This window comes from Lepisma saccharinum, chromosome 24 (assembly GCF_977018435.1).
Source record: "Lepisma saccharinum chromosome 24, izLepSacc3.1, whole genome shotgun sequence".
NCBI lineage: Eukaryota > Metazoa > Arthropoda > Insecta > Zygentoma > Lepismatidae > Lepisma > Lepisma saccharinum.
Window position 1 is genome coordinate 61,204,085 of NC_139252.1, and position 27,750 is coordinate 61,231,834.

General features: G+C 40.9%; 1 protein-coding gene across 1 annotated transcript in view; it reads left to right on the forward strand.

Annotated features, from left to right (window-relative positions):
- Positions 1–27,750, forward strand: part of LOC145978201 (G-protein coupled receptor GRL101-like) — a 376,753-nt gene that overhangs the window by 194,961 nt on the left and 154,042 nt on the right. Inside the window, exon 3 of the mRNA XM_083110642.1 lies at positions 8,258–8,422. Within this exon, the coding sequence (XP_082966768.1) occupies positions 8,258–8,422 (165 nt within the window). The remainder of the gene's footprint in view (positions 1–8,257; positions 8,423–27,750) is intronic.

Here is a 27,750-nt window from a genome sequence, read left to right on the forward strand (position 1 = left end):
AGTCGCTAAGGTGTGCCACGACTCTTTGAACGAAGGAAAGAGTCGACTCGCGAGCATGCTCCTTCCCCTCTCATCGTACACGGCACGTTTCAGCCAGCTTTACTCAACTAGGGGTAGGGAAAAGGAACAGAGAGGACCCCCCTCCCTCTCCTCTCCAGTCCCCATTTGTTGCCCGCAGAATCGACTTGCTTTCTTTCAAAAATTCCGGCCGCCAGGCGAGTATACACTTGCGCATGCGCCTTCCTCGCAAAATTCGTGGAAAGGAGAGGGAATAATGGAATAATAGTTGCTTGGCGGGCGGAGGAGTCGTGGCACACATACGACTCTTTGAACGTGTCGTTCAATTCTGGTGAACGAGTCGTTCACCGCTCACAAGAGAGAGTCGTTACTTTTGAACGACTCGTTCACGAACGACCCATCACTACATTGCACTCTTGGTTCGCACGAAGTTCCTCTAGATCGTATCGTCTTCAAGGGGGATGACTGGTGTGTGTCTAGGATGTGGAGTGCTCTCAACTACAAGGGAGAAGCGCGGAAGACATATTTGAGTAACATTATAGTATAGGGGCGACGGATTTCTTCAAATTTACAGGAGAAAGTACTTACGGAAATCATTTTCTGTAGCGTTGTGGAAGTTCGTGAATGTAGTTTTGATCCATTTTTATGCGAATGCATGTTGTTTTCTGCGAAAATCTCTGTCCGACACACGGGTTCTCCTGCCGCCATTTGCTTTCTGCACGAGAGCACAATGTTCCGTGTATTAGATGACGTAAACCCCGTAGTTAGTGTTTGAAACTCGCCGTGTTTTCACTAGAACATGACGTGTCGAGTATTTTTTTTTAACTATGCTTGCCTAACCTAACTTAACCTAACCTAACCTTACGGAAAATGGTTTTTGAGGCTAACGTCAATGGTTTGCGAGGTATTAGCATAATTTCAAATCCGGGCAAGAAAGTATGTATTTTCCGGTGAACGAGGTTGCAACACTGCATAAATCGACAAAACACTCGCTCAACGCGCCCCGAACCAGTACGCTATCGCCCGCCATAATGTGTTACAGAATCGAAATAACAAGTAACAGTAAGTACTTGTAAATGTAAGAAATAGACATTATCTTAGTTAGAAATGCATTATTTCACCTTAGGAAATGTTCCGCATTCCAAAATAGTATGTTAGCAAAGTAAAAAAGTGCGCAATATATGATTTATAGGTGTCTCCCCATACTATAATAGTACCCAAATTTAAGTTTTCTCAATGATAAGTCGTACCAGGGGCGTATTGACCATAATAAATTATGAGTGTTTCCAATGAATGAACATAGCCACACTGACTTACAAATACAATATACACGGTGATAATAAAATAGGGAAAAAAAAACATAATATGCCCTCCTCCACCCGCATACTTTCGAAGGTATGGGTTTATACCCTGGTATCTGAAAATTAACCCATGGCGTTAGTTCCGCGATTTCTTTCTTTACAGTAATTCACTGTGACATTGGCATGAATGCTACAGTGTGAAGAACCAAATTTGTTCGGTTTTCCTGAACAAAGTTGGTTTTACAGCATTCTACAAGAAGATAAATAAGATTAAAGTAAAAGTTAGTAAGATTAGGAGGTAAATGTATGTTAGTGGTTAACATTAATGATATTAATGAATACAGATATAAAATTTCATAAATTTGTAAATGGTTGGGTACTATTTTGTTAAGATAGGTTTTATTGTGTGTAGTGTTCATTAGTGTTTTTGAAAGAGATGAGAGGTAGTCATTAACACGGTCCTATGCATGTGAAACAGGGTCTATGTTAAAGTATGTAATGTTTTAGATAGTGATATACAGGGTGAGCATAAAGTCTTTCCCTGATTATGAATATTTACATCTCAACTTCCACGGTAGATAGGCAAATAAAACCTATGGCAATAAGTAGTGCAATACATCTGATTCGTAGAGACGATCCCGTAGTATGGCCACCGCGTTCGCCGGACATAACCCCTCTTAACTTTTTTTTATGGGGTTACGTTAAGGACACAGTGTTTAGTTCACCAGTTCCTGATATGCAAACTCTTCAGACACGAATACGGGATGCTATAGAGAGGGTGACGGAAGAAATGTTGGCAAAGACATGGAGAGAAATTGAGTATCGCCTAGACGTTCTAAGGACAACAAAGGGAGCACATGTCGAAGTGTACTGAAGTGTGCTGATAACAAAACATTATGAGTTAAGCTACCATTTCCAACAAACCGCATATATGTATCTAGCATAGTTCTTTAGCAATAAAGGTTTGTAATCAGGGAAAGACTTTATGCTCACCCTGTATTATTATAAGCTTTGAGGTGTAAGCTTAATGTTAGGAATGAAGAAGGGTTTGAAGGGATTTGCTAAGATCAAAGTGTAATAAACACGCTAGTAGTTGGAAAAGTAAAGATCTAAGACTAGCATCCAAGAACCGTTAGAAAATGATCGTTTTTAAGTATGAACCACAATTAAACAGTTAACCTGATTAATACTTTTTATCAAATATAGATTTATTGTGTTGCTTTTTCAAGTTACCAAGTCTTTCGTGAAGATCAGAGTGCTCACAGACAACGAGATTCAAAGTAGAAATTGTTTGACTATATTTCGTTTATATGTCTGAAGATTATGCTAAGTCTTGTTTACTTTCACATTAATACGTTTTAATTTTTGTGTTATCAAATTTTTATTTTTTGGATTTATGTGAATTAAAGATGATACTGGAAGCGATAGACATTTCCGGTTTCTAGACATTAATAAAGCTATTCAGTCTGGCACAGATATATGTGTTGTTGCCAGGACAACAGCGGATGAGAAGATAAGAGTGTTGATTGTGAGATAAAAAATATGTGGTATGAGTGCATGTAAAAAGTTATATAAGGCATCAGCATTGGTACTTTGCATAATAAGATTATATGATAAGTTAACTACAGAGGGAAGGACAATTCAATTCATATACCTGCACATTCAGGGTTCCATTATAATGAACTGGTAGATAAAAATGCTAAAGAAGCAAGAATAATAATGGATCATATATTATTATCATATACAGATATGTTACCAAGAGTTAAAAACAAACTTCAACAAGATTGGGATGTATGGGTTAAACAAAAATTTACATATATGCATTATTCATACAAAAATGCACTAAATTTAGACAGTAAGACTCCATGGTGTTATGCATTTAATATACCTAGAAAGTTTTTAATTTTAATACTAAGATTGAGATCAGGTTCCATCAGATTAAATCACCATTTACATAAAATTAATTTAGTTAATTCACCTATGTGCAAATGCGGACTAGACCAGGAAGATGCTCATCATATTCTATTCCAATGTCCACTTTATACCAATCAAAAGGAGATTTCATTCAAGAATCTAATAGAAAAAGGAATACTTCTCCCAACCTCTTTATACTCTTTAATAAACAGATATAACAGTTGCATTTATCATTTTTAGATTTTTCTTAATATTAATGTTGACATATGAAAACTATGTATATTCAAAATTTATAATTTGATGTAACAATATCATGTCACATGTACGACTTATTTTTTTTAAAACACTTGGTGTAGAGCTGGTACAGTGGGATTCACTAGTATTACCGTGCAAATTGACCATCATCATGTTCGTGCACCTTATTCGATCCAATAAGAGCTTCAAGAATGAAAAAAACTCAAAACAAGCTGTTGGCAACTTCTGCACCAAAATACATAAAAATCCATCGCTTAAAAACGCATAGGGTGTAAGAGAAAAATTAATGAAAATAGTCATGGACAATTTGCACGATAATACTAGTGGATCCTACTGTACAACAGCGAAATCCAACAAAGAATAAATGAATTAATAATATGAGTGTAATAGAATATTTTAAAGAAAGGTTCGTTCTATTGTGATTGCGACAGTAGTAGTGTTATATCGCTGAGATAATTTGGGCAAAGTTTGGAATTATATTTCAATTTTTTCCACATCACGTCGTCGTCATCATCATTTGGTTGGCTCATACCACGTATTTTTGCGATTTCCAGCCAGAGTTCAGATTCTATTATCACAATCAGTGATGAGCGTCTACGCGTAAACAACGATAGTCTACATTCTACACGTAGACTATTTTATACACTCAGATTACGTAATCTATGTAAACAACATGGCGAGAGGTGATAACTTAGCAAAGGGCGCCGTGGAATGAGAAGAAAATTATACTGCGTATCAGTTGCTGATGTAAAAAAAAATTGATACTCTTTCTTCCAAATTCGAACAATTTCTCACCTAGGAAGAAACCTAAGATAGGAAATATTCTAGTGTTTTATGGGGAAACACCACTCTTGCCTCACGACTGCCATCTGTTGTTGTTTTTTGCAAACTGTTTATCTTCTTCCATAGCTGATAATAATAGAAGAGAAGAGAAATTTGTTGTAAATAGTATTCTTTTTATTTCGTTAGGAACCAATATAGTTGAAAATGTCATTTACCTTTCATGAGACCCTTGAAAATTAATTTTAATGTCTACGTAGTCTATGTAAACTACAACCCAATGTAATCTACGCGTAGATTACGTGTAGACAACGCATGTAGACGTAAACTTATAGTCTACGGCACATCACTGATTACAATCAATTATGTATATATGATATATTCCAACATGATGCTTACTAACGTCCATTATCTTTGGTTTCTTACTGAGTGCATTTGTCCATTCTGGTCTTATGAGAGTATGACGTCTAAATAATTGTGAGGTGCGGCTCACGAGTGTTTAAAATTAGATTGTAATCCGATACTTTCGAGCGAAACTAAAAGTATCCCAATAACTGCAGTACGGGGCTCAGAGATTAATGTAGATATTGATATCCGAAATGGAACCTGAACGCGTAATATTTTTTTTAAATAAAATATCTCGATATTGTTGTTCTTAAGTGGCATTGAAAAAATAAATGATTGAGCGATTGTATGGCTTCTTCGCACTGACAGGAAGTTGTGGGCACAATTTGTAAACGTGCTAACAAGAAAAAGGAAAACAGAGAAGAGGAAGAGGAAGGGATTATCTACGAAGTGAAATGTAAAGAATGTCAGAGTGTGTACATAGGAGAAACGAAAAACAGGCTGAAAGACAGGTTGAAACAACATAGGGATGATGTACGACTTAAGAGAGAGAGAAATGCGATATTTAAACACACGAGAGAAACAGGACATGACATAGAGTGGGATGAGGCTAAGCAGATAGGAAGGGAGAAGAGAATGCTAGTGAGAAAATGGAAGGAAGCCAAGGAAATAGAGAAGAAAGGTGAAGAAGACACAATGAACTGGAATGGGGGACTGAAGTTAAACAAAGAATGGAAGAAGATGTTGGAAAGAGTGGAAAGGACAAGAGAGAAAGAGGAAAGGAGAAGGAAGAAAAATGAAGGGAAAAGAGTGTGAGATTAAAAGCCCAACCACATTTTATATGGAAGAAATTGTGTTTAGCCTTTTAGGTGAAAGTAAAGTTGGCAAGTGAAAGTCATCTGCTAGAAAGTTCCAAACAACTTTCTAAATAGTCTGGAGGGAGTAATGTTTGTGTATATATAATGGTCTTTTGTGGTATCTGGTTACTTTTGTACTTGATACAGAGTCTGAAGAAGACCTTGCTAGAAGGTTGAAACGTTACGTTAGTTTATGTTTTTTTACAAAATAAATTACTGCCTTGGTCAGTATATTTTAGTTTTTCATAATCATGGAAACAAGGCTTAATGGTGTTATACGTTGTGAACCTATTTGAATCCTCCCGTTTACCGCAGGAGGAGGGTGGGCAGAGGCGTCTCGTGAACGCATACGGTGGTGCATGCTGCGCATGCGTCAATTGTGGGAAAAAGGACAGCTTTCTCTGCGACGACATTAATGAGCATTTCTACATTCTAATTTCTTCATATAGGAGAAGTATTTATTTTACACGAGAGCGCTGAACTAAGCGTATATTACATTTCTTGGATCTGAAGTGAAAGAAAGTAATTATTCTTTTCCCACAATTGACGCATGCGTCACTTCAGAACTAAGAAATGTAATATAAGCTTAGTTCAGCGCTCTCGTGTAACATAAATACTTCTCCTATATGAAGAAATTAGAATGTAGAAATTAGGGATGTGACGAAGCTGAAAATTCACCGATGCCGATGTACTCACCGATAATTTTTGGAACCGATACCGATGCCGATATTTAACCGATTCCGATACATAAGATTATTAAACAGAAATGGGATGTTATTTTCTGCATGACAAAAATAAATTTGCTATGTACATTTCTATTGCATATCATATGTATATACATATATATTCTCAAGAGATGCGAATGTACATTTGCATCTACAAAATGTTATGTGAACCTTTAAGAAGAACATGGATTCTCAAGAGATTTTACATTAGTACACAAGCAGTTCTTTGAAATGCAAAATGAATTCCTGTTCTGCCAGATTCAACTTCAAAAGCACGAGATTTGGAAGCACTTCAGGAAGTAACCTACTTCTTCTCTTATCGCAAATCTGTTCAGCAACACTGAACACTCAATCACTGAATACTGATGCAGCAGGTATGTTCAAGTATTTTCTCAGCACTTGCTTCAGGTTTGAATATTCATTTTTGAATTAATAATACAACAGCAGATCCTGGTTCAGCAATGTACTCTTTTATTTCCGATTTATAGTTAGGTTGATCCTCTGAATGAGTTTGCAATAATTTTATTACAAGAACTCTACAATAATGACGAATCATAACCAAATTTTCAATAAATCTTATAAAACTAGAAATAAAACTTATTAGAAGGTAAAAACTCTAGTATAATCTGTTCCGGTTTAAATATCGGATTTTTGCCGATACCGATGCCGATGTGTCAATTTCGACCGATTTTCATACACCTGTAATTGGCTTCGGCACATCCCTAGTAGAAATGCTCATTAATGTCGTCGCAGAGCAAGCTGTCCTTTTTCCCAAAATTGACGCATGCGCAGCATACACCGCATGCATTCAGGAGACGCCTCTGAGGGTGGGTCATTTAACGGTTATGTAGAGCTTCGGTCTGAAAGCTCCCAAAGAAGAAAAAAGGTTTCCATATCCTGAAAAAGCAGCACGTGTTTCAAATACCTCTCGACGTACTGATATTTGCGTTCATCTTTTCAAGAACTTTCTTGTTTATACGGACAAACCAGCCTGCATGGCTCGAATCCTGACCTCCCGAATAAATACGAAAATTCCCGAATGGAGAAATCCCTCCAAATCCCATTAGATACGGCCCGGGAATCGAAGGGACTGCGAAGGGATTAAAGGAACGAGCGATTCCCAATAACACATGCCCACTTGGCCCTTTGGTGGAACGAGAGCTCTGTATGCTTCATACGATGCCCCTAGCGGCCGACGGCGAAAGTAACACGTCGGGAGAAAGATGTCAGGCTTTTCCTCTGTGATTTAGGATTATCTTGTTTCTATCCTCTCTCTCTCTCTCTCTCTCTCTCTCTCACTCGTCTTTTTCAACCTTCTGCCTCGGGGGTTGATGTCACTGAGTGGTGAACTCACGGCCTCGCCACAAAGTTCTGGGTTCGAATCCCGCTCTGAACATGCGTGTTCTGTTGTGTTAATTCATCAGTTTAAGCTATTCGTCATTCATCCTCGTCGTCGCGATTAGCCCAAAGTGGCAAAAGTAGCGACACTAACTACACCCTGTCTCGGAAATGTGTGGGGCAAGGCCGCGCACAACAGCAGGGAAGGGAGGAAAGCGAGTGGCGAAGTAAACCGTACGCGCTGCTGCAAACGGCTTGTACTTGCAGCCTCGTTTTTCCCACCATGCATTCCCTTCCCCTCTCACGCGTCCATTGGACGAGCTCTGCCGGCCTACGTAGCTGAGTGGTTAGTACAGCACGCTACGACGCCAGGAGTCCCGGGTTCGAATCCCAGGCTGAGCATGGATTTTTGTGAGTGTCCATTCATCATGTCATCACTCATCCCTATCTTGGCAAATTAGCCAAAAGTTTCACAAAAAGTGAGGTAAAATAAATCAAATCAATCAATCAATCAATTGAAATATTTTCCACTAAAATACTGAGGTCAGGAAGTCTTAACAAAACAAACAGTTATACCTTTCCACTACGTGAACATTATGCCATCGGGTGTCACTTATTTAATATTGAGGAAGCGATTCATTTGAATTCTCTATGCACACCAAATACATGTAAAGCGATTGATTTGAAACAAACACTTACGTATGGATGTTATTTGTGTCCGCAGGTTCGAATTCGGAGATGGACAACCACGTGGCCTGCAACGCCACCTTCCTCAACGATTCCTCTCTCATCTTCCAGTGCGAGGAGACCGAGTGCATCCACATGGAGGCCAAGTGCAACGAGATCGTCGACTGCCGGGAGGGGCAGGACGAAAGCATCGCCGAATGCGGTGAGTACAAACTGTCGGTCTCATGCTTCATTTTCCAGATGTTTGGAACCGGTTGAGAATGTTTGTTCTAAACCAAAGGTAATCTCCCCAGTTCTGAAATGGTTCGCTAACTTTACACTGTTTCGGGATTGCTAACTCTAAACTGTTTCGGGATTGCTAACTCTAAACTGTCTCGAGATTGCTCTCTAAACTATCTCGAGATTGCTCTCTAAACTGTCTCGAGATTGCTTACTCTAAACTGTCTCGAGATTGCTTACTCTAAACGTTTCGGGATTGCTAACTCTAAACTGTTTCGTGACTTCTAACTCTAAACTGTTTCGTGACTTCTAACTCTAAACTGTTTCGTGACTGCTAACTCTAAACTGTTTCGTGACTGCTAACTCTAAACTGTTTCGTGACTGCTAACTCTAAACTGTTTTGTGACTGCTAACTCTAAACTGTTTCGTGACTGCTAACTCTAAACTGTATCACCACCCTCGGTTCCTTCGAGAAAACCAAACTCCCGTGAGGAAACGAGGCTGATGTGACCGCGCAGTGGAACATGCTATAGATAGTCCTATGCGTCTCGAGAATGTTCATTGAAAAATACAGATGTTACAATTAAAACCAGCATGTTTCAAAGAAACCAGATGAAGTTATATATTAACATGAGTTTTATTGCACGTATTGAAACTAAATTGAAAAATATAATAAGGTTAACAAAATCTTTTGGTACCATTTTATCGTTCCATTAATTCATCTAAGTTAAATTAAAGACACATACCAAATACCAATTAGACTTAACGAACTCTACCTTACATGAATAACGCTAGTGTACGTGCAGTGTATCTGATCGGCGTGCTACCCAGAACTCGAGTGATTCAGCCTTCCTGGTCGCTCTTGAACACTCGAGCTCGTCTTGTGCAGCACCAATCAGATCACTCCTGACGTCATCTCTACTTCTTATATTTAACCCTAGAGTTCGTTAGTGTACACATCATCTTGAAAGACCCGTTTACATAACAAAGTGGTCTTAACTGTTTCAGGATTGCTAACTCTAAACTGTCTCGGGATTGCTAACTCTCTTTCCTCACTTTCCGCCAGTATCTCTGATGAAGTGGCTAGCTTAACATGCTCCAAAGCCATGAGCTATGGCATCGATTCTGACTTTCCCGATTCCGTAGGTTTAGCATTGTCACCTTGTAGTCAAGAAGTTCCAAGTTCGATTTCCAATCAGACAATCGGATTTAAGTACAATTGCTAGTTAAGACCTGAACGTCTCATTGTATTTGTTCCTTCATATTCTCACCATTCATCTTCATCGCAGCGATTAACTTAGAGTGGCAGGTAGGTTGCCCCCTTGAAAATTCTGTCCCCGAAGAGGGCATAATAATTATCCGGATTTTCAATGCGGTTAATAGCTTTTGGTTCAGCTGAGATTGATTCTCAGGAATTTTCGTTTAAGTCAATTGGATCAGGAATCTCCCCCCTCTCCCCTCTTCCAGTGGCGCTTCCCACAGGAGATCATTAAGAGCGGATGCCTACTCTCATTTCTCCTTGAGAGACTCGACAGAAGAAATTAAGTTCCTTCTTAGCGTGATCCCACAAGATCAATAACTCTCAAGGTCTATTGCATTTCCATATCTTGTAGGTATTCCACTGTTTTCAATGGAGGCAGAGTGGCGGCTGTTGGTTATAATTATCTGGGAAGACATTCCTCTGTGAATTTGTTTTGTAAGGAATAGATTGAGGGAAATGGGAGAACTGTGGAAGAAGGTGGGATAATTCGTCCGCAGGAAAACAAAAGGAGGAAATTATTGTGTTTCCGCCATTATGACGTATCTCCTACGTTCTATAATGAAGTTGAAAATGCCCCTTCGCTCCCTCTATCAGCGGACGTACAGACTAAATGGATTTTCTCTTTGACCACCAAGACGTGAAAAGATTATAGAGCATTTATTTATTTATTTATTGAACTCAACAGGTATATACCTAATTACAGATCCCATATGAAGGATACATAGTAAATACAATTACATATATTTCTGTAATATAGAGATATAAATTATATACATACACACACACACACACACACACACACACACACACACACACACACTTTATCATACAATTTCAATAGCAAAATATATGTTTAAGCTTACGCCATTGTGTTAATAGTGGCTTTACTGAAGTCCCTTTGGTTCATAGAAAATATGTCAATCGTGCTATTATTGATTAGTAATTTATTGTAACTGGTGCACATTCTCCACAATGGAGATTTTTTTTTAATTTCGGATCTAGCCTTCTTTATAAGAAAAACTTCAGTCTAGTTTTCGACGACGGGATTCGAAAATTAATCTGGCAGAGTAGATGTTCAGCCTCTATTTCGTGATTTAACAATTTCCACAAGAATACTCTTTCAGGGAACGTTCTTCTGTGACACAGCATACCATCCAATCCCATAGGAATCATGGGGTCCCGTGTTTAACAGTATACCCTCCCTTTACGAATGTTCGTCGCATATACCTAACACGTTAACACAAACACTAATGACATTACAGGATGACTACTCACCGGGAATTCCTTGAATTACAGAAATGCTGCGTGAATTATTGGCTTCGGGAATTATGCGTGATTTTTTCTCCGTACACGTGAAAAATTGCAACTTTGGTACCAGTTTCATAGATCGGAGACACATTAAAATCGCATATTTTGTATTTCGCATTGTTCGTATTTCGTTCGGAACATAGTTCAAGGTGCCATTATGCTTTTTACACGAAAACAAACACAATTTTTCACATTATGCACGGGTAGCTGACGGATAGCCCCACGAACCATTCACGGATAGCCCCACGAACCATTTCCGATAAGGTTAGGTTAGGTTTGGTTACGTTAGGCAAGCATAGTAAAAAAAGAGGGGTTGAAACACTGACAGGGGCTTACGTCATCAAACGTACGCAGCATCCGGTTGTCGTAGGGCAAGCAATTGAAAGCAATGGCAATTGTGGGTCCGCGAGATATTTCTCTTGATAAATACAAACATATTCCACGATGAAAGAAAATACCTCGACAAACGTTATAAACCTTGGAGAAACTCATTTCCGTAAGAAGTTTCTTGTGTAAAATTGAACAAATGTGTCTCTCATGTATGAAACTGTTACCGCAACTTTTATTAATTGAAGGGCTCTGGTGTAATACATGTTAAGTGACATTTTGGTTATTTTTGAGTTGCAAAGTAAAATGTGCCATCCTTCAATTTTCAAGTGAAATTGCTATGTCATACAATTTGCATTCGTCCCAGTGAAGCCTTCTGAAATTGGTAAACACAACACGAAAACAATTTATCTACAGTATAGCTTCTAATAACTTTTCTTGTTAATGAACTCAGAAATTACCAAATGTCACTTACCATGTTTTTCACCCGACCCTTTCATTTCATATCTCATTGAATTTATACATATTTATAAAATGGCGTGAGGCAAGTTTTTCACAGTTTAGCGTTTATTTTTATCGAGGAAAGAAAAGAAAAGATCATGGAAAATGAAACTGAATTCTCTCAGTCCGTTTACTTTGATAGGGTCCTTTGCCTGACAGACTGAAGATTATTGCAAGGTACATTTGAAATTCTTATACAATTAACAATATTTCGTAGATTGGTATATGTCGTAAAATTTGTGACTTGTGTTTATGTTTTTCAAGTCTATGTGAAATTTAATTTTTCACATCAGACAGACACTTGAAAAAAAGTGGGAATATAATCAAAATGTCCATCAGCTATTCATTGATTTCAAAAAAGCATATGATTCGGTCAAAAGAGATAAATTATATAATATATTAGTAGAGTTTGGAATACCTAAGAAGCTTGTTAGTATGATAAAAATATGCACCAGTGAAACAGAAAGTAAATTTCGTGTGGGTATTAATATGTCTGACAAATTTACAATTCATGATGGGTTAAAACAAGGAGATGCATTATCTCCATTGCTCTTTAATTTTGGCTTAGAATATGCTGTTAGGAAGGTAAAAGAAACTAAAGAAGGACTAAAATTAAATGGTGTGACTCAGTTGTTAGCATATGCAGATGATGTAGACTTACTGGGGGATGATGTGAATACAATTAAGAATAATGCTAAAATATTATTCAAAACTGCTAAAGAGATAGGTTTGGAAGTTAACAAAGAGAAAACTAAATATATGCTTACAGGCCGAAACCAAGTGTTAGGTAATAATCAAAATCTAATTATTGACAACAACTCGTTTGAACCAGTTTCCAAATTCAAATACTTAGGAGTAATATTAACAAATGAAAATTATATTAAAGAGGAAATAAAAAGTAGGCTTAATTCAGGAAATGCATGTTACTTCTCTCTTCATAAACTTTTGTCTTCTCGTTTAATATCTAAGAAACTAAAAGTTAAAATATACAAAACAGTAATTTTGCCTGTAGTATTATATGGATATGAAACTTGGTCCCTTACATTAAAAGAGGAACATAAATTGAGAGTTTTTGAAAATAAGATCCTTAGGAAAATCTTTGGACCTAAAAGGGATGAGGAGACGGGTGAGTGGAGAAGGTTACATAATTTAGAACTACATAATTTGTATTCATGTCCAGATATTATTAGAATAATGAAATCAAGAAGACTTAGGTGGGCAGGCCATGTGGCACGAATGGGAGAGGAAAGAGGAGTTTACAGGATTCTTGTTGGGAAACCTGAAGTTAGGGGACCTGTAGGAAGGCCAAGACGAAGATGGAGGGACAACGTTGAGATGGACCTAAGGGAAATCGGTAGGGATGGAAAAGAGTATATAAATGGAAGGCCTGTGTTGCTGCAGCCATGAACCTTCGGGTTTAAGAAGGCTCGGGAGTTAGTTAGTTAGTTTTGATACATTCGAAGCACACAGACCCTTTGTAATATTTCTGTGTGTATGATGAGAGGGGTAATATGTAAAGTTGAAGCAGAGAAAACTGCTTGCTTGAAAATTGTATGCTTGAATTTTTGGGAAGTTCGCCTTGAATTCTACTTGAATTTTATCATGGTCCTAGAGTGGTCACCTTGCATTAGTAGGCTACTGAAACACCCTCTGAAAGTACAGTTGCCAAAACTCCACTCTCCAATGTGCATTATTGGTGATGCCATTTTATGTATTCGGGATTTTCCTTTCCTCAGGCATACTTTAATCTTCCCAATTGTCATCCCTGTTGGCAGATGACAGTGTTTTATCAAGTTTTTACTTTCTTTGTAAAGAGCTGGTTTCTTCCACTGTCTGTGAGGAAGATTTTAGATTTTTCTTACTTTTTAATATTTTGTGTTCGTCTCGTGCAGGGGCCTTTACTACTTGGCACTGTTAACTCTTTCCAAAGGGGCTTTTTACACCCCTTGCTTTAAGGGGATATTTCCCCACATAGCGTGCAAAATAGTCAAAAGTGCCGACGCACGAAATTTTTTTAATTCGATCGTTCAAGATGAAACAAAACTGAATCACAATAAGTATCCACGTCCAGACAAAAAAGGTAAAGTGCTCCCCTGTGCTTAGCACCACGCCATGAAGGCGTATAGGGGGTAACGCCCCACACTTTCTTGATCCGGTCATGAGTGGGGGTGATGTGATCAGCATCACGCCCCTGACCGCCTTTACCCCCAAGGGTTTCCGTCAGGTACCCATGTCATTCGACGCTGGGTGTGCGCCGGGGCCGCTTCCAACGTTAGAAAAGTTCCCGGATTTGAACCGGCCGGGGATCGAACCCGGGACCTTGAGCATGGTAGTCAGACGCGTTACCGACTGAGCCACCGCGGCCACGTCCAGGCAACCATCTAAATATTTAAAAAAAATAAAGGTTCGTAAAATACCAATTTATGAAATTACAAAATTACATCTACTCTAGAATTGTCGTCATCGCCAGAGTTCTTAAAGGTCCAGGTGGACATAAATTCAAATAGGTTCTATTGGGTTCCGCAGCAGGACCGGAAACTTTTTCTCGCACAATTTAAATTCGGTCCAAGCTGTGCTTCATTGAAAAAAGGTTCCTGGACCGTATTTAAATTGAGCCGGAAAAAGGTTCCTGGACCGAATTGAAATATTTTACAGATAAAAAGGTTCTTTACGGTCCAGAATCCATTTACGCTTACTGATTTTCTCTCCTGGACCGGAATTAATTTAAAATTCCTGAACCTTTAACAACCGTGGTCATAACACATTAATACTATTCTGTTTTAATCCTAGTGTTTCAAATGTCCAGCTACTGATGCAGTGGTCATCACACCGCGCTACGACGAAAAGGATACCGGGTTCGAATCCCTGTCTGGGCATTGGTGTTCTTTATGAGTGTCCCTTCATCATATCATCACTCATCCTAGCCAAAAGTGACAGAGAAGCGACGAAAAGTAACAAGAAATACGAATGCAAACAATACGCTGTAGAATAAAGATCTCGTTGAATACATTTTGAACCTGCGACCAACCGAATGCGAGTCAGTAACCAAAACCACTCATTTGATTCTGTTCTTATGCGCTGGTGGAGCAGGCCTCACTACCTGTGCCGCCGTCATAGCAACGGAAGAACGAGCCAATTACATCTCAGATGACAAGGTACTCCTAAGTGATGATGAAACAGATCTTAGCGAAGTAACGAACGAAATTGGAGAAGTCCTACGGGGTGGTTACGTGGAAAAAGGTAATGTAATGCAGCAGTTCCTAAAAATAAACATAATGACAGGACAAAATAGAGGCATTTTCATAGCACAAATGTAAGAAACAATTATTGCACTCCGGGAACATATTGAAGAGGTACATGATTCAGTTATTTTTGTTATTTTTGGCAGGCACACCAAACAGAAAAATAAATATAGTAAAATCTCATTAATCCGGACCCCAATAAACCGAACTTCGTTTAGTCCGGACAGGGAAAAGGCAAGAAAAAGAAGATGAAGAATGCAACGTTTTAAATGTGGCTAGAAGGCTACAATCAACTTCCACAGCAAGAGTTCAGTATTGCTTTACATTTTACTGTACTGTATAGTGTATTTAGGCCTATGCCCTTTAAATACACCATAATAAACGTGTTTTGTTGCTATAAACGAAGTTTTAATGCACTTCCTACTGTTCTTTGAGGTTATTTCAGGTAATCCGGACTTTCGTTAAACCGGTCAACTTATCCCCCCAATTAGTCCGATTTAACGAAGTTTTACTGTAGTTAATATCTATTTCGTATCACCACAGGATGTAGAATAGAAGGAATGAATATGCTGATGAACAATTTGCCTACTATTACCTATGTCGCGAGCTGTACAAATAACTCATTTGACCTGGTTACAACAAATGACCTCTGCAAGGGCTGAGTTCTAGCAGCCATAAATGTCGTGCATTGAAGGGCCTTTAATTGTTCTCAAAGCAGAAAGTGTCGTCAACTGTCAGTTGAGTGGTTGCGTTTAGAATTACTACCTACATTTTGGTTGCTGTAATCATGTGAAGCGTTGCGGATATTAACGGCAAACTCGCAAAATACAAGTTCCGGGAATCCGCAATTTTCCAAACGTCTGTCCTATTGTAGAGGAGAAGGTCTAAATATGGGCCACGGTTTAAATATGGGTTTTGGAGTTATCAGCGCTGCCGGGTGCTGCAACCTAGCGGAGGCTATGGGAACTGGTTATCTGTCAAGGACAAAGGTTGCGGCGCTAATTCGCAAGAGAAAGTGGTGGTTAGTTTCGGCCTTGGACTGTTATAGAGTTTCGACCTCCGAAAACTTTTTGGAGGTATTTTTTAACTCAACGTTTTCTGAATTCTCATCTGCTTTCTATAGGTTATGATATTAGCGGTACATAAATCAAATGTGGGCTTTTATAATGCCATGATTTGTTTGTGAAATATGTACCACAGAGAGCAAAAATAAATTGAAGAACAAAAATAGCGTGATTGTCTAAATATGGGCTATGACATGAGGTCTAATGTTGAGATCACATTTTCAACAAATATTTGGATGTTTTTCTTAATTTCGATTTTTCCCATTCCGCGTGATTTTTAAAGCAACAGATTATTCATAAATATTAATTTTATAATGTTTTAGCGATTAATTACTGTTTTTTTTTAATTTTAATTGCTTTTTGTGATATTACCACTAGTAGCCCATATTTAGACCACAATTTTGGAATACATCATTTACAATATTTTGGAAATTGCTTTTTATAAAAAGAAATGGAGACCCTCTATACTTTGGCATGCTATTACATTTAAGTATATATTTCATAGATATGCATTTTAAAGGCAGATGCTTGATGTATTATTTTTTTTCCTCCGAAAATGACAACATAAAAAGGGGGCCCATATTTAGACCTTTTTCTCTAACGGTAGCCGGGTAATCCCGAAAATACCGTTAGGGGTCTCGGACGGCTAGGCTTTGAGCTGAAAGAGAATACACCGGTTATCTTGGTAGAGTCTTAATACTAAGTGGGAGAACCTGTGAGGTATAGACACAATTAGGCACGTAAGTAATGGTTGACAATAGGAAGATTTATTATAAGAATAGTTGTTGTTGATATATGAAGAGTATCTCTGCCTAAGTGTTAAGGTAAGGGAGCTGCTTGGAAAAAAGGTAGATTAGTGATACTTAGTAATCTTGAAGTGAAGTTCCTTGTCCATCTTTTAAGTGCCTGAAGACAGCCTCGACTTGGCTGGGTGGATGGCCATCGTGGGTTGGAGACTGGACAGCGCCTCCGGCCGCACTTCAGCTCTGCTGGTCGACTTCCCCACCTCTAGTTCTGCGACTAGGAAGTATATACTTCGGGTGTGGCCGTAGCAACCACAGGCATGGTTATTTCTGTTGCCTCCTGTCGTTCTCAGGAAGTCTAAAAGGTCAGGAATGCGTGGACAGAATATTGATCGTATCTGGTGTCCTCACATGTACGGTTGCTCTCATGTGGGGTAGCTGATTGCAATCGGTTCAAAGTAACCAACGCAGTAACCACAGTTTTCCTGTTGTTGCCGACCTTACTTCTCTGAAGGGTAGAGAGTGCGTGCAGACTGCAGACTGACGAAGATACGAGTAACATCCACAGCGCCTTGAGTGCTGTTATGAACCGCACCCAAATCCCAAGTTTCCAGAAAATCATGAACGTGCGGAAACTTGCACGTTATACTATTCTTAAACAAATTTCAGAGTATTAGAGGCAGACTCCTGTCAGACGTTGCGTGAGTTCCTACAGTCTTCGATGTATGTGATAGAAAGAAGAAATCAAAAGGGAAGCATTTGTCGAGTTCGCTCTTCATATTCGCAACCCCTCGTATATATAATGGTAGCTCCTAGATAACAATAGTATAATCATTTGTTCTCGGTAGTAATAATATAGGTGAGCAGTTCTCAAATTTTTCAAACCGCGGAGCCCTTTTCACCCAAAAATGAGGCCACAGAGCTCCAACAATCTTTCTATGCCTTTCAAAACAAAATTGGGAACGTTTCTGAGAAGTACTGGTTTTAGCTAACACACGTACGTATACCCTGTTCCAGCTATTTCTCGAGCAAGGCTGCGCATAGCGGCAGAGAAGAGGAAATCGAGTGGGCAGAGCGCAGCAGTACACGCCCCTGGGAAGGCTGGTAACCGCAGTCGCGTTCTCCCCTCCACGCAATTCCGTTCCTCTTACGTGTTCATTGGTGGAGCCACTGATTATGCTTTGCACACGTTCTTCTGTGCTGATTTCCTCGCATTAATGGAAACGGATGGGTTCTCTGAGAGGTTAATTTACAGTGATGAAGCAACTTTTCACCTTTCAGGGAAAGTGAATAGACGCAACGTAAGGATTTGGGGAACTGCTAACCCCCATGAATTTGTGGAACACGAACGCGATTCTCCCAAAGTGAATGCCTTTTGTGCCATTTCCCATGAAAAGATTTATAGGCCCTTTTTCTTCCATGAACGTACTGTGACAGGACTTCTTTTCCTTGATATGCTGCAACTATGGCTCCTTCCACAGCTTGCAGACGATAGCGCAGATTTCATTCTCCAATTGGATGGTGCCCCTGCGCATTAACATGGCAGCGTTACCATCTCAATGGGGCATTGGAACAACGTTGGATAGGCCGTGCATCTCCGGAGGATCGACCTCTCCTTCATTGGCCACCTCGTTCCTCCAACTTGAACCCATGTGATTTCTTCATGTGGGGTTTTGTCAAGGATCATGTTTACGTACCACCACTTCCAACAACATTGGATGACCTGCGTGCCCGCATCACAGCAGCCATTGCTGATATTGACCGCAACATGCTACACAAGGTTTGGCAGGAGATATCGGCTTGATGTGTGCCGTGTAATGCGAGGTGCTCACATAGAACACTTGTGATTTGTTTGAAAAAAACTTTGACACTTTACCTTTCTTCGCACATGTCTCACAATAACATTTGTTTATTATATTTCACAGAATAAATGTTTGAAATCGGGTCCATCATTTTGACTTACCCTGTGTAGTAAAAGATGCTCGAAACTAGATGCTTGGGCGGCTTTACAAGTATGAAGGTGTAACGAGGGATTTTGCTTGGAAAGAGCCTCAGGGCTGTACGTAGCACACTTTGAGAATCGCTGATCTAGACGAAAGTGGTATAATTACTTGTTCTAAATTAAATTGATCTAAATTCAGTCATGAGATCGTCTATTTCGTGTTACTGCGTATAGTCAAGGACACTTCTGAGTTGTAACTTTCCCGTCGAAAGTCAATAGGGTTGTTACAACCCAGAAGTGTCTGTAACTACAACAGAGCTGCGTAAACGCTTGAATGGAGCGAACGCATTTCGTTTCATGTGAGATGTGGCACCCAGTCTCACCTAGGAGTACCAGCCAGCATCGTTCTACATTGACTTGGATCAACCCTACTAACTAACAAGCCGGCTCTTTTATGCTTGAAACTCACACCCACGTTCCGTTGCACCTTCTCGAAAGCTTGCGGTCTCAGCTGATCCGCTCGGTGTGCCATCTGGTGTCCGCGGCGAAATCTCGATTCAGCGGAAACCTTTCCCTTCCAGTTTCGTGGAATCGGAGGCCCTGGAAGTGGAGGCCTTCTCCGCGAAACTCTCCTCCCGAGGGAACAACTCCGTTTTCCTCTTTGGTGTGTAAAAACTCTGAGCAGCGCTGATGGGCGCATCGATTGTGGCGAGGTTTAAAGACCGTCGCGTTTAGGTTAAGTAGTGGAGGGGGAAGGGGAGCTGGCCCTAGCATTGATTGATGGCTTGGCTTTTACGGATAAATGGTTGAGCTTGATGCGCCGGTTGGATGTAGATCGTTTTAGGAATCTCGTCTTTCACACTTGGCTAAAACTCTATTCCAGGAATCTGTGCAACAATGCCGCGCATAGCATCAGAAAAGGGGAGGAAATCGAAGAAGTACACACTGCTGCGAAGGCTGGTATAGTCGACGCGCTAGCTACGTTAACGACCGGCTAGCTTTGAATTCGACGGAGCGCGCCCACCAGCTGCAACAATCACATTCAACGCACAGTGTTGCCACACATCTACTCTACGCCACCTTGTCCCTCCGCACACAAGCACCTTCCCACGGTCTTCACATTGAAGTTGCAAAGTACGGTAACAACGTATCCGCAGTCATGTGACTAAGATTCCACTTAGAGTAGACGAGAAGAATAACAGCTGCGCCCATTGGCTCAAGGACTCCACGTGGAGTAGACGAGTAGAATGACAGCTGTGCCCATTGGCTGAAGGACTCCACGTGGAGTAGACGAGTAGAATGACAGCTGTGCCCATTGGCTCAAGGACTCCACGTGGAGTAGACGAGTAGAATGACAGCTGTGCCCATTGGCTCAAGGACTCCACGTGGAGTAGACGAGTAGAATGACAGCTGTGCCCATTGGCTCAAGGACTCCACGTGCAGTAGACGAGTAGAATGACAGCTGTGCCCATTGGCTCAAGGACTCCACGTGGAGTAGACGAGTAGAATGACAGCTGTGCCCATTGGCTCAAGGACTCCACGTGCAGTAGACGAGTAGAATGACAGCTGTGCCCATTGGCTCAAGGACTCCACGTGGAGTAGACGAGTAGAATGACAGCTGTGCCCATTGGCTCAAGGACTCCACGTGGAGTAGACGAGTAGAATGACAGCTGTGCCCATTGGCTCAAGGACTCCACGTGGAGTAGACGAGTAGAATGACAGCTGTGCCCGTTGGCTCAAGGACTCCACGTGGAGTAGACGAGTAGAATGACAGCTGTGCCCATTGGCTCAAGGATTCCACGTGGAGTAGACGAGTAGAATGACAGCTGTGCCCATTGGCTCAAGGACTCCACGTGGAGTAGACGAGTAGAATGACAGCTGTGCCCATTGGCTCAAGGACTCCACGTGGAGTAGACAAGTAGAATGACAGCTGTGCCCATTGGCTCAAGGACTCCACGTGGAGTAGACAAGTAGAATGACAGCTGTGCGCATTGGCCCAAGGACTCCACGTGCAATAGACGAGTAGAATGACATCTGTGCCCATTGGCTCAAGGACTCCACGTGGAGTAGACGAGTAGAATGACAGCTGTGCGCATTGGCTCAAGGACTCCACGTGGAGTAGACAAGTAGAATGACAGCTGTGCCCATTGGCTCAAGGACTCCACGTGGAGTAGACAAGTAGAATGACAGCTGTGCCCATTGGCTCAAGGACTCCACGTGGAGTAGACGAGTAGAATGACAGCTGTGCGCATTGGCCCAAGGACTCCACGTGGAGTAGACGAGTAGAATGACAGCTGTGCCCATTGGCTCAAGGACTCCACGTGGAGTAGACAAGTAGAATGACAGCTGTGCCCATTGACTCAAGGACTCCACGTGGAGTAGACGAGTAGAATGACAGCTGTGCCCATTGGCTCAAGGACTCCACGTGCAGTAGACGAGTAGAATGACAGCTGTGCCCATTGGCTCAAGGACTCCACGTGGAGTAGACGAGTAGAATGACAGCTGTGCCCGTTGGCTCAAGGACTCCACGTGGAGTAGACGAGTAGAATGACAGCTGTGCCCATTGGCTCAATAATTCCACGTGGAGTAGACGAGTAGAATGACAGCTGTGCCCATTGGCTCAAGGACTCCACGTGGAGTAGACGAGTAGAATGACAGCTGTGCCCATTGGCTCAAGGACTCCACGTGAAGTAGACGAACAAAATGACAGCTGTGCCCATTGGCTCAAGGACTCCACGTGGAGTAGACGAGCAGAATGACAACTGCGCCCATTGGCTGAAGGTTGAGTGTGATTGGACAAAAACAACTCGCCCGCTTTTTATCCCCACCCACGTGTGTGGCGGCGGCTTTCTTCAGTTCCTCGACGTTAATGAAGTAAACGCGTGGACTATAACTGCAGTCGCCATCCCCTCCACGCACTCCCGTTCCCTCTCGCGTCGTCTCCTTGTGATCAAGGGGTCCCGGGTTCCTTACCCGGTGGAGGCACATGGTGCTTCGGATCCCACTTTAAACTGCGAGTCCAGTCTCGGTTAGCCTTACTGTGCATAAAGTGGACTTAAAACAACAAATCAACCAACCAACAAACTTCTCACGTGTTCATTGGTGGAATCGTCTCGCGTCAGTACTTGCGCAGAGACTTGATTTTGTTCGCTTGCTCCAGAGAGGACAGGGTATAGCTTGAGTCGTTGCGGAATTTCAGTCTATGAGGCCTCTTTCAGTTACAAAGCACCGAAGGTCTGTAATGCACTCCCAAAACTTCAAACGTTTTCGCAATATTCTCCGTGAATGACTCGTGAACGACCAGAAGAAAAGTAAGTCAACATGTGAATAATGAAAAATACTGTTGAGTTGCCAGAAATAATTTTTATACTACTAATTTTCTTCAACTTAATTACCTTTATATTCTAATTCACTGCTCAAATTGTTCTATTGTCTATAATTTACAAACTGACTAACTCTCTAGCCTTCTTAAACCCGAAGGTTCATGGATGCAGCTACACAGGCCTTCCATCTGTCCCTATCTTGAGCAAGATCAATCCAATCTTTTCCATCCCTACCGATTTCCCTTAGGTCCATCTCAACGTTGTCCCTCCATCTTCGTCTTGGCCTTCCTACAGGTCTCTTCCCATCAGGTTTCCCAACAAGCATCCCGGAATTACAAGATTCATAGTCTCGGTGTCGATTGATTTAGTTTATTTTTATGACCGCGGTGGTGTAGTAGGTAGGGTATCTGACTGCCACGCGGGAGACCCGGGTTCGATTCCCAGGATGGACGATCTAATTTTTCCGGCATTGTCCCCGCATAAAGCAGCTCTGTGGCTCACCCATCCTCAAAGGTACCTGAGGGCAAACCTTGGGGGAAAGATGGCCGGAACGTGGTGCTGATCACATCGCCTGCTAAATGGCTGAGATCGAGAATGTGTGCGACCCTACTCTTACATCAGTGACGACTCGTGGCTTTTTTAGGGTGTAGGAAGAAGTTATTGTATACCGAGGAAGGTTTGAAAAATTGTGTACGATGGCTCAACAAACGAAAAGGGTTCAGCAAAAACGGTTTTAGAGAATTCTTTTGTTACCCCCAACCTTCTATCGATTTCCTGCTATAAAAGTTTCTCACGAACAAAATCTGTCAAGATAAAGAAAAGATAGAGGAAGGATCGTGGCATGGCTGTAAGAAGCTTATCGCCTGGTCTGTGCTTGTCGCTGCCCTTTCATTTGAAACATTTCCGCTGGTGAAGTAAAAATAAGATTTGGACGTAATTTTACTTTTATTTCCTGAAAACATATTCCTTTCAATTAGATTTCCCTCTCCCAGAGACTCACGTTTGCAGATTATGCTAGATTTGACCATTTTGCCAAAGCAGGGTGCTAGGTGCAAACAAATATCAAACTCTGCTAGGTTTAGTACCATTTTGCTGCGGTTGCCAACACTGATTGAGGAGACCCTCGATGCTTCCTCGCTGGATGCTTGAAAACCGCAACCTTCCCCCCTGCCCCTTTTCCACTCCTCGCCCATCTGCTTGTAGTGATACCAGCGAGGTTCCTCAGGCGGGGCAGCAAAGCGTGTGTGTCCATCGTCTGTACGTACATTGACCTCATAATTTTTTAACGCGCATTATTAATAAACTCAGAACTGGAAGCAAGTATAAATGAACTATAGGAAGTTCCTCACTTCCTACCCTGTCTTGCATACCCTATGTGTGTCTTCATTTCACGGTGCTGTATGCGGTAATACGTAAGGTAAGGTAAGTAAAATAAATCATTAATTTGATAAATTGGTTGATTGTTTTATTTTACTTCGCTTTTTTGTCACTTCTGGCTAATCGTGCAAATAAGGATGAATGGTGCAACAACCTCCGCGTAGACATAGACACGCACCTTTGCTCGGCGAGTGCGTTGCGGAGAACGACAACATTTCGTAATGTGCATAAATTTACCCATAATGCTAACTGTCTCTTCAGCGGAGAGATGAGACTCCATAGTTGTCAGGGATCAGGTGTTAAAAGAGCTTCTCCACAGATTTCAGATGAAATGAGACCAATACCTTTTACCTCAACAGAACAAGTGATGAAATATTATATTCCAGTTTATTTCCTTAACAAAATAATAATATATATACACGTTTTAATAACAAAACTACCTAGGCATAACAATAATAAGTACCTTGAGAAGCTTACTCATTAATCTTACTAAAATTATCCTATACGTATATAGGGAAAAACACATTTCTTACTTCAATCGGTTTCTTACAAAGCAACCGAGATACTTTCCCATTAGTAGGTGGGATTAAGCCGAAACTAAATATTATAAGGGCCTTTTATCTCTTTCACAAGAAGGTGGAGTTTAACTTATCTATGGTTCTTGGACTCTCGCCTTAGCGGAGAGCACCTTCTCTCGCCCGAAAGCGGAACAGAAATTATCTTCGGTGCTCGGACTCTCGCATAAGCGGAGGGCACCTTCTCTCCTTTAGGTGTTTGGTCTCTTTCATTAGCGGAGCACACCTTCTCTCGCCCGCAGGCGAAGTCTAACTAACTTGCTAGCCAAGCTTTCGCCCTTATATACGGTCGGCGATGCTAGCGTAAGCGAGCGGGAAAATATTGAACTACCTATATTAACATTAAATAGTTACAAAAGTTGATTATACGTAGAGGTGGATCCGTCTTTACTTGTGACGATCCGAGTTCGTTACAATCTTGAACTAACAATATTTACATTAAACAGTTACAAAAGTTGATCATAGAAGCTAACAAACTTAGAGGTGGATCCGTCTTTACTTGTGACGATCCGGGTTCGTTACAATGGTGAATTAAAGGACAATCGCGAACACATATGGACAGCACGCAACATAAGCTATTACGTTGACTGAGAGTTCAGACGCTGGAGTCTCGTTTAAGACTTGGTTGATCTTATCTCAGGACAAGAATAGACAAAAAAACCTACGCGTTTAGGATTGCCAGAGGGTGACCTTGAGATTCTTAGAAACAACTTCAGAGGCTGCCAGATCCGAAAGTCCATTTCCTTCTACGTATTCTAGAACGACATTGCTTTGAGGAAAATCCCCTTGAGTGCTTCTTTTTTGCTATACAAACCTGTTCCTTATTTGCATAACCATCAGCCGACTGGACCTTGCTTCCATGTCTGGAACCCAAGAGAGTGGGCGACCTCTATGATCGAAAAACATCTGAAAGGACGCCCCCCCTTCCCCTTCGCCCCAATGTAATTATTGGTGCATTAGGGCCAGTGTTTATTGTCATCCTCCGTTTTTACCGGAATGTGGAGAAAAGTGGAACGTCCATTAATGACGTCACGCATCACTGTCCTGCAAGGAAACTGCTTGAGTCACCAAGTAATGTACAAAAGATTTGTGTGAAACGATAGAAAAGCATGTTCGACTATAATGGCATCTATTTTTGCTGGATTTTACTTCGAGGTTGACGTTTTTCTTAAACTTCTGAATAGACTTCCACAATGCTTTTGATCGATTGTGGCTTGCTGCCAGAATGGTCTCTGACGCAACAATGCGATACAAAACTTCCATGGATAGGGACACACACACAAGCTTCCAGATATAATAGATAAGAAACGCCACGAATGGGAGCGATTGCGACTGTTGCCATCTTGTAGTGCCAGGCTTCTCTCTATCTTTGGATACTTATCTGCGCAAAAGCAGTGACGTCATCGGACAACTCCTTTCCGATTGAGCAAATGTTTTCAGATAGACTCTGCTTAGTGGGCATGAGATTATCTCTTTTTGCGCCTATTTGTCATTTCTGTCTCTTCTCATCTCTCTCTCTCTCTATACTTTTCATTCTCCTGTCTCTTTCTACGGTTTTCGTTCCTTCTTGCTACATCTTCCTCTCTCTTTTTCCTTCTCATTCGCTCTTTCTCATTCCCTATTTTCTTTATCACCCGCATCTCTTCCTTTTCAACTCTCCTCCTTCCTTTTCTGTACCACATCTTTCTCTCTTTTAATTTCCAGTCTCTATCTTTTCTTTTACTCATCACATTTTTTCACTACTCTCCTTTATCTTCTTTCTTTTATCTTTTCTCTTGTCCTTTATCCGTGCTACACTCTTTCTTCTCTGCTTTTCCATCTTCCTCCTTTCTCACTCTTATTCCCTTTATCTCTTAATCTCGCTTTCTCATACTCAACCTTTTCCTTCCTAAAATTGTGCCACTTCTTTATCTCTTTTCCTTTTCATTCATTATTTTTCTTTCATCAAATCTCTCTCTTCTCTTTCACCTTCATATCTTCCTTTCTGTATATTTCCCCCTATCTCCCTCTCTTCGTTTTCTTTCTTCCAATTCGTTTTATCTCTCTCTTGGGATTTTCATCATGATTGTTTGAACCGAGTAGGAACATTCTCGCCATTCGAAAGTAATAGTAAATTCTTCGCCGCATTTCTCGACAGCAGCAATACAGACTACTTCCTGCGTTTGTGGATCCCATGTGTTCGAATAAGGGCATTGATAATTGTCGTGGTGACATATTATATTAATTTTTACCTTCCTGTCTGATGTCTTTGTTTCTCAACAACTGTCCAAATTTCATTATCTCAATTGGTTGCTGTTATCTGGCTGTTGCTGTGCGTACTTTGCTCATTCTTTGATAATGTTGTTCTTGACAACTGAGGGTGAACCTGGGATTAATGTCGCAGTTAGATCATTATCTCAGTTTTCATCCTATTTCGTAATGGTATATTAAAAATTAATACCCTGGCAAATATTGCTAAACTTTCTTCTTTTTAGATTTTTCTACTTTTGCGTCTAAAGCAAGCATCGCTGAGGACGTAATGGATATTTTAATTTTTGTCATTTAGCGTCGCTTTTCTCCCACATTTGGCTAATCGGGACGATGAGGATGAGTGATGATATGATAAAATTGATGAAGTGACACTCACAATGAACACTAATGCCCAGACCGGGGTTCGAACCAGGAACTCCTGGCATGCTAACGACTCAGCGTAATGGTAACTACTTATGGAGAAAGACTGGACCTACAGTTTAATGTGCGATCCGAATCACTATGTGCCTCCACCGGGTATCGAACCGCGAACCCCTTGATTACAATGCAACGATGTTACCACTGCATCATCATGGAGGCATATATTGTATGCATTTACGTAATAATGTACACTATGTTGATGAATATAAGGTTATTTTGTTTTGAAAATGTCACAGTTTTAGCAGGTAAAAATGTCCTTGATGTACATGTATACATACTTGAATCAAAGCAGTGATGTTCCCAAACCTATGCTGCAGTCTGCTTGATATCGTAAATTACCATAAAGCACAATGACAAGGTAATTTATTACATATTTTCAAACTTTGCTTCGAATTATGCATTCCGAATAGCTGTATCGAAGTCACTCTATCCAGTGGCGGCCATTAGGGGAGCGTGGAGTGAAGGATATGGTAATGTATGTTAATACTAGTTGCACAAGATGAAAACAAGACGATGAACAAACATATTTAATTGAAACTGTGGACTTGTGTCCGAAATATTCATGCACAATGAAGCACGATACAGAAAGGCTTTACACAGAATACATCTGTTAATGCTTTCTCTTCTTCTGGCAATGAAGGCCAAACCTAGTAGCCATACACTAATGCCTTGACCGTATCAGAAGTTGCGTCCGGAAGGGGGGCAAGGGGGGCACTGCCCTCCCTGGAAAATTAATGTCCACCTAAAAAGTATATATTTCACACATAATTTCATTTCAGTCTCAGTAATTTGTAAATTATTATATGGGCGTTGAAGGAAGATGATAATTTCAGACTGAAGCAGTGTTTTCTCAGGTAGCATCACTATTGTAGGGAAAAAAAATGACTCCTTTGCCCCGCTGTAAAAAAAACCTTGCTTGCCTCTCCCTGAAAAAAATCCTGCGGACGTCCATGGCAGTTGCCCCCCCCCCCAACTTTT